The sequence below is a fragment of the Euphorbia lathyris genome, chromosome 7 (genome assembly GCF_963576675.1).
Source record: "Euphorbia lathyris chromosome 7, ddEupLath1.1, whole genome shotgun sequence".
In the NCBI taxonomy this organism is placed as follows: Eukaryota; Viridiplantae; Streptophyta; class Magnoliopsida; order Malpighiales; family Euphorbiaceae; genus Euphorbia; species Euphorbia lathyris.
The window spans coordinates 30,400,754-30,409,534 of record NC_088916.1 but is presented as its reverse complement, the minus strand read 5'-3'; the positions used below and the strand labels follow the sequence as shown (position 1 = coordinate 30,409,534).

The following is an 8,781-nucleotide window of genomic DNA, read 5'->3' as shown; positions in this document are numbered from 1 at the left end:
CAGCTGTTTATAAATTCCTAATAATTATTATATTATTTTATTTATATATCTTTCTGTGCCAGTGCAGTGCCACCTTTACTATTACTGAGATGAAACAAGTGACACCTCTTACTATGCTTTTTAACTAGCCAACCCTACCAAAACAAATAACTATTAAATAAATTTAAATAAAAAAGATTCCACATCTAAAAAAGCAAAATAATAAAAATAAATTACTACTTGAAAAATAATTAAAAAATAGAAAAAAGAATCACTTCTTGAGATTGAGAAGCAGAGGGCAGATCCCACAGAATTAAAGAAATAAAGAAATAAATAAATTAACCCCTCTTGAATTTCATATAACCCTCGAGAGAGAAAGAGAAAGAAAATTCATTTCACCTTCTCTTTCTATATATATACAATTTTTTCCCCAAAACAACTGTAATTTCAGAAAATAAAAGAAGAGTAGAAGACCAGGAAAACAAGGTGAGTCCTATGCTAGGGGACTCAAGTAGTGTTCTAGCAGCCACTACAACACCCAGCCGCGGTGGTGGTGCTGGCGGCAGCGGGCCTGACCAGGCAGCGGCATCTCATCCTTCTCACCACCATCACCATCATCTTGAAGTTGGACATGTGGTGGGCCCAAACAATAATTCAGCTGATGAAGATAGAGCAAGAGGCGGTGGTGCTGATGAAGGTGACCGGAGCTTCGGCGGAAACCGATGGCCGCGGGAGGAAACTTTAGCACTCTTGAGAATAAGGTCGGATATGGACGTTGCTTTTCGAGATGCTAGTGTTAAGGGTCCTTTATGGGATGAAGTTTCCAGGTCAGTTTTTTTTTTTTTTTTTTTTTGGGGGTTTTCCATTAATGGAGATCTGCAACTTACACAATCTCTTTCTCTTTCTCTTTCTTTTGTTTACGTTTCCAGATTTATTATTCTCTTACAGATAGATTACACTTTTCGATGATTTTATTTTTATTAAGGAATTAAACTTTTTTCTTGAAATGAGTTTTGTTTTGATACAATTCAGCAAAATTCAGTATTTGGACATTTTGTTTATCTGGGTCACTTTCTTTTTCTTTTTGCAGTAATTACCCATACACACTCAATTCTTGCTGCAACTTCATTTTAATCCCCAATTATCTTAATTTAATTTTAATTAGCTCCCTCCCTCCATCTCTTAAATGTAATTGGAATTGTACTTGGATCTCATTATTTCTTTTGTCTTGTAATTAAGATAAGAGAATTAATTAAGTTGGGTCGAATAATGTCTTAATTATTTAATTAATTACAGTTTTTTTTTTTTTTTTGAAATTTTATGTGGGAAATGTTTTAGAAATGTTTGTTTTTTGTTGTTGTTTGTGTACTTGGTGAATGAATCAGGAAGTTAGCAGAACTGGGTTATAATCGAAGTTCAAAGAAATGTAAAGAGAAGTTCGAGAATGTGTACAAGTATCACAAGAGAACCAAAGAAGGAAGAAGCGGTAAACAAGAAGGAAAAGCGTATAGATTTTTTGATCAATTAGAAGCGTTTGAATCTCACCCTCCACCTTCATTTCCGCCGCCGCCGCCAAAGCCTCAACCTGCAACTATCCCAACCTTACCAATGCCGGTGGTTAATCCACCCGCACCACCGCCACCTGCACCTGCCCCGGCACCGGCATCTCATCCTCCTCCTCCTCCTCTTACTTCTCAAAGTGTTGGTGCATCTCATATTATTAGTCCTACTGTTACATCAATACCGGATCAAGGAATTGTATCAACGGGAATTAATCTGACAGTTCCTCCATTTGCAGTAAACCCTACAGTAATACAAGAGAAAAACCCTATAAATGTATCTTCTTCAGTGCCAAGTTTTTCGGGGGATCTTCTCTCGAATTCGACATCTTCATCATCCACGTCCTCAGACATGGAAATTCAAGGGCGGCGGAGGAAGAGGAAGTGGAAGGATTTCTTTGAGCGGCTGATGAAGGAAGTTATACACAGGCAAGAAGATATGCAGAATAAATTCTTAGAAGCAATTGAGAAAAGGGAACATGAGAGAATGGTGAGGGAAGAATCTTGGAGAATGCAGGAAATGTCAAGAATTAATAGAGAACGCGAAATCTTAGCCCAAGAAAGATCTATGGCTTCTGCTAAAGATGCTGCAGTTATGGCATTTTTACAAAAGTTATCTGACCAGCAAAATCCACCCCCACAGCAACAGCAAGTACCGAATCAGCAGCCGCCGCAGCAACAGATACCCCCTCCAAAACCAGTACAAGCATCGGCACCAGTACCAGCATCAGCACCTCCTCCTCCTCCCCAGCCACAGCAAGCATCGATGACACCACAACCAATACAAGCATCAGCACCAGCACAAGCGATGCAGCCACAAGCAATGCAGTTGGTACCGACCCCGGTTCAGCAGCAGGAAGGGAGAATTGTGGAGTTTAAAGGTGATAACAATGGGGATCAAGCATTAGTAGTAATGTCTGGTTCAGGAGCAAGCTCATCAAGATGGCCTAAAGTTGAAGTTGAAGCATTGATTCATTTGAGGACTACATTAGACTCAAAATATCAAGAAAATGGACCAAAAGGGCCACTTTGGGAAGAGATATCAGCAGGAATGAGAAAGCTTGGATATAATCGGAATGCTAAAAGATGCAAAGAGAAATGGGAGAATATCAATAAGTACTTCAAGAAAGTGAAAGAAAGCAACAAAAAAAGGCCTGAAGATTCTAAAACATGTCCTTATTTTCACCAGCTTGATGCTTTATATAGAGAGAAGAATTCCAATGTTGTCCAATTCAAGCCTGAGAATTCTGTTCCTTTAATGGTACGACCGGAGCAACAATGGCCGCCTCCGCCTGCTCCTCCTCCACCTCCTCCTCAGCCTTCTCAACATGATTCTGTTATGGATGATTTAGAGAGTGATCAAGATCATGATAATGATGATGATGAAGATGATGATGAAGCCGGCGGCTATGAAATTGTACCAAACAGGCAAACGTCGATTAGCTCTGCAGGTTAAGTCACGGATTTTGATTGCTGGCTCCAGATTCCGGCAGCCGTCAATTGGGGTCCAACGAATCTTCATTAATACATGGTGAGAGATGTAGCATATAGTCAGTGGGATTATATGTTTTATTATTTTTATAATTTATTTATTTTTTTGCTAAATAAATAATGTGATTAAGAGATAAAGGAAAGATATGGGAGAAAGAGAGAAGTTCAGGTTCCAAAAGAATAAATAAATTCAAAAAAAAAAAAAAAAAAAAAGAAGAAGAAGAGACTAGTGTTGTATTTTTGTTTATTTTTCATGTTCATGTAAATCTTAGAATTGATTAATGTTTGTTCTTCTATGATCTGAAATTTTCAATAGAGAAAAAAAGAAAAAGAAAATGAATAAAGAAATGAGGTACTGGAGGAGCATTTTTTTTTTTTAACTATGAAATTTCGAAGTTTTATGCAAAACTTAGAAAAATTAGGAGAATGAATAATGTATAAATATTCTCCTGGGTTCTATTCTAATTAAATACACCAGTAAAAAAAGTTTTAAGAAAAAACACCAGTAAATTTTTATAAAATGTAATTAAGTTGTAGTAAAAAAAAATATAAAAATATTGGATTTAGCTGTAAAAAATGATTCATATATTATTTTTTTATATAGGTTTAAATTTTTTATTTTATTTTTTACTAGCTCCGTTACAGAAAAAACTACAACAAAAAAACAAAGGAATAAAATCTCGTATAAATATAATTAAAGAAATAAAATTTCGTATAAAATGTAATTAAGTTTTGACGGTTGTAGTCAATAAAAATATAAGAATATTGGATTTAGCGGTACAAAAGTGATTCATATATTAATTTTATATAAGTTTAAATTCTTTTTTTTAAATAAAGTTCTAGTAAGGACAAAAATACAAAATGAAAATAAAGGAATAAAATCTCGTATAAATCTAAATTAAAGGAATAAAATCTCATATAAAATGTAATTAATTTTTTTTACAGTTGTAGTAATAAAAATATAAGAATATTGAATTTAGCGGTGAAAAAGTGACTCATATATATATATATATATATATATATATATATATATATATATATACTTATTGAAGAAAACTTATATAGGTTTAATTTTTTTTTTTACATAAATCATATATAGTTCCATTAAAGAAAAAACTACAACAAGAAATAAAAGAATACAATCTCGTATAAATCTAAATTAAAGAAATAAAATCTCGTATAATATTTAATTAGGTTTTTACAGTTGCAGTAAATAAAAATATAAGAATATTGAAACATTGATTCCTATATTATTTTATATAGCTTTAAATTTTTTTTTTTTACATAAAACATATATAGCCCCGTTAAAGAAAAAAACTACAACAAGAAATAAAGGAATACAATCTTGTATAAATCTAAACTAAAGGAATAAAATCTCATATAAAATGTAAATAATTTTTTTACAGTCGTAGTGAATAAAAATATAAGAATATTGGATTTAGTAGTAAAATAGTGACTTATATAATATTTGTATATAAGTTTTTTTTATACATAAAACATATATAACTCCATTAAATAAAAAAACTATAAAAAGAAAATAAAGGAATAAAATCTCATATAAATCTAAATTAAAAAAATTAAATCTCGTAGAAATCTAAATTAAAGATGTTTAAAATTTACTAATTATAAAAGAAAATGGTCCACAAAGGACAATAAATATCATAAAAAGTAAACCCAAAATGAAATATACATGAATTACATAATATGAAATTTTAATAATTATATCAAATATATATGAATCACATATTATGAAATTCTAATATATTATAAAGTGGTAGAAGGACGTCAATCCAAATTTCAGCATTGAAATTCTTTTAAAAAAAATAACGAATCTGAATTGATCATATTGAAATAACGTAAATTTAATAATTTACATTGCACTTACCATGAATAATTTAAATAAATCACTCTCGAGTTGAATTTAGAAAGGGGCAAATGAAATAAAAAAAATTATAGATAATACATACATATCATTAAAAAAAGAAATAAGATGAAATATGAATTAAAAAACACAAAATAAAATAAAATGTAAAATAAAGTACGATGATAAAATAATAGATGCAAGGAAGAAGAAAGAAGTGTCATCTCAAAAACAATAAAAAAGATTAGCGCTTAGAGTTTTTTAAAAGAAGAAAAATGGTTTAATTTTTATATTTATTGTTGAAGTATTCATAGGTAAATTGATATTTAAATCCTTTCATATATTTTTTAAGAAATTGAGAATGTACTATTTTATATATTCTGCCCGATTTAGTTTCTGGTATTCTTGAGATGTTAACTTAGTTGTCTTTTTTTTTCTTCCATCTTTAATAAAAAGAATAAAAGAAATTTTGAGAATGTAAATTATTTTTCTAGTTCTTTTTTTGGTAAAATTATATTTCTATGTGAGAGAAATGTAAGTTGAAAAAGAGTTTGTAGAAATGTTATAATTAAAGAGAAATATATAAAAATAAAATAGGTAGAGGGATGCCCTTTCCAAGGGGGACCTTAAGGCCACTATATGCCAACATCACATACAACATAAGGGTTCATACACCTTCAAAAACAGGGTCCACTACCACACGAATCTTTTCCATTGCCTATTTTATATATATATATATATATATATATATATTCTTGATGAGTTCTTATTTCCAAATAAATTCTTCATTATTTAGTTCCTATAATCAGAAGATTATGATCCTTAATCCTAGCTAATTGAGAGCTCCCTATGTAAATTAATCTTTTTTGAAAATTTTAAATACAATTTTGTTATAATGATTAGAAATGATACATTTTTATTAAATGTCTTCAAATATTCTGTATGTGCCCTCGGTTTTAATTATTGCTAGTCTTTGTGATTCATTATGTATTTTTGTTCAGAAATTAATTTTTTAAAGCTAGACTTTATGTTTGTACTATTTGTAATTACAAACATTTCTTTTTTTACTTTTCCTGAAAAATATTAATATATGTATGAATTGGCATTAATTGCAACCTCAATTCATATTCTCCATATTTACAAATAATCCATAATCAGTCCTCAATCAAGCTCCATGAACGTGTCATCAGAAATATGCATTGCATCTCATGCATGTTTGGAAAATATTTCCAAAATCAAGTTATTATTATTTTTATTTTTATTTTTATTTTTAAGAATCAAGTTATGTAAATTGGTTTTGGCAAACTATTTAAGTAGAAGAGAGATCAAGATAAAAGGCAGATTTTATAATTATTAGCATTGAAATTGGTATAAATTTCATCTAATGTTAATACTAAAGAACAACTATAACACAAGTATATATAAAGCTATATATAATAAGGAAAAACTTCCTATTTAAAAAAATAATCATACTATGGTATTTTTTTTTAAAGACATTTCATGTCATTTTAATTAATAAATCAAAGTACCTTATAAATATAGATTTTGAGGCATAGTTTTTTTTTTTTAAATATAGTACTATTAGTTAAAGGTTGATCACTTTTCCGTTGTTATATATATATTTCTCAAAAAAAATGATATATATATATATATATATATATATATATATATATTTATATATATTATGTTATTAAAAGTATAGAAGAGAGAAATAAACAATAAGAATTTTAAATGTATATTTAATGAGTTGTCAAATTAGTAAAAAAGGAAAATTAAAAAATCATCTACATATATTTATAATATAAAAAACAATAAATAAATAAAAGTTCAAACTCTCTAAATTTGATGCTTTAAAAATGTATGAATTGTCAAATTAGTAGCAAATATAAAATAATAAATAACAAATAGAAGTTCACACTCTCTAAGTTCGATGCTTAGAGAAAAATGAACAAGAAGAGTTTTAAATGTATTTTTAATGAGTTGTCAAATTAGTAGAAAGGAAAATTTGAAAAGGTCATCTACTTATATTTATAAAGAAAAAGTACAAAAATAAACCACGTGGTTTACAAAAATTTCAAACATAAACTATGTGCTTTAAAAGTTTACAAAGAGATACCATATAATACATTCCGTTAGCAAAAACAGTCCAAAATTTTAACACCGTTAAAAAATACTGATGTGACAACATTGGCCAAAAAATCATAGGAGTAATTTTTGTTATTTTTTCTCTCTTCTCTTTTGTTCTTTCCTCCATCATCATCACCGTCTCTCTTTCAAGTGCATCTTCAAATATGCAAGGTTTCTCTTCTAATTTCTTCTTCATATTCTTTTACTTCTTTTTATAATTTTTTTTATTTTTAATTCAAGAAGCTTTTCTGTGGGATCTCCTCCACATTACAATTTTGTGACAATATTCACCTCTGAAACACAATACATTAGATCCAATTCTCTCTTTTCGAAATCCATAAACACAATCAACAATAGAAATACCTCTGTTTGTCTAGAAACAATATCAAGCATATCAGGAATTTCTATATAAATTTTAACAACATAACTCTTCATTATCTCTGACTCTCTGAACGGGGCCAAAGGAATGAGAGCAGAAAATCAAAAGAAAACAAGTCGATCAAGTCATATCAGATCAAATCGGAATAAATAGAAAAATAAGAGTAAAAAATTACTGACGAGAACAGACTTGGCCCAGAGCTTGTTGCGAGATTCATGAAGAGTGTTTGGATTGATATGGTTATGGATAATAAAAAGAGTATCTCCTTTATCAGCTAAGTTATCGATGGCCCATTGCAGAGCATTCTTGTTAATGCTGGAGAAATCCATGCTGATACTGATTTAGACTAATATCTTTTTCTTCTCAAACGAAGATGCAGTGGGAAGAGAGTTGGTGTGGGTGATAGAGGAGAGATAAGAAAGAACAATGGAGAAAATAGGGAAAATGAGAAAAATACTTATCTGACTTTTTGATCAATATTGCCACATCAGCATTTTTTAACGGTGTTACAATTTTGGAATGCTTTTGCTAATGGAACGTATCATATGGTATCTATTTGCGAACTTTCAAACCAGATAGTTTATGTTTGAAAATGGACCAAATCACATGGTTTAATTTTTTGTAATTTTTCCTATTTATAAAACAATAAATAATAATAAATAATAAATCTAAATTCAAACTCTCTAATTTCGATGCTTAGAAATTGATGAGTTACCAAAATAGTAGCAAACATAAACAATAAATAAAAAATAAAAGTTCAAACTCTCTAAGACATCTGAGCCATCTGAGCCATGTCATATGCCTTGAGCAACCGCTGTTAATGTATCACACCTTTCACTCTTGAGCACATCTCAGGCTTGTTGGTCCCGTGTGATTAGTTCCAAGGGGGGGTTAGGAACTAATGTAACTTCTTCGCTTTAATTACGCTGACTTAATTCAATTCTTTGAGTTTCACAACTCAGCTTTGGTCAGCCCGGCCGAGTGAGGCGTAAGACAGCTTTAGTCAGATACTGACTAGAACTGTTTTACTTGTGAGTTGGGAAATGGCACTTTTGTGGTCAGCTTCCAACTCAGCACTCTGATTTACTCAGTGTCAGCTTAAACAATTTATATACTGAGTAAATATAGCAAGCAACACATACAGATATATATTGAAAGAGAGTTAGAAATTACTCAGAACGACTTATCCTGGTTCGACCTCTCCGCCTACGTCCAGTCCCCAGAATCCCTCCGGGCTTTTTAAATCCAATATCGAGCTCTTTAAAGGTAGAGCGCAAACCGTTTACAAGGCAGTTGAATATGCAAGAGTACCGTCCTCTATTCGTCTACTCAACTCCTACTAAGTGCTATAACCGAACACCTAGATTTCTTTACCACTGAGTACT

General features: G+C 30.3%; 1 protein-coding gene across 1 annotated transcript; it reads left to right on the top strand.

Annotated features, from left to right (window-relative positions):
* Positions 1-269: 269 nt before the first annotated feature.
* Positions 270-3,280, top strand: LOC136235369 (trihelix transcription factor DF1-like). Its single transcript, XM_066025008.1, has 2 exons — positions 270-806; positions 1,365-3,280. The coding sequence occupies exons 1-2, from the start codon at positions 475-477 to the stop codon at positions 2,992-2,994; spliced, it is 1,962 nt and encodes a 653-aa protein (XP_065881080.1). The 5' UTR covers positions 270-474; the 3' UTR covers positions 2,995-3,280.
* The last annotated feature ends 5,501 nt before the right edge of the window (positions 3,281-8,781 follow it).

What these genes read in the sequence shown, in the direction of transcription:
- LOC136235369 (XM_066025008.1), top strand. Translation starts at nt 475, where the DNA reads ATGCTAGGGGACTCAAGTAGTGTTCTAGCAGCCACTACAACACCCAGC. An exon ending in TTATGGGATGAAGTTTCCAG is followed by an intron (nt 807 to 1,364) that starts GTCAGTTTTTTT and finishes TGAATGAATCAG; the next exon opens with GAAGTTAGCAGAACTGGGTT.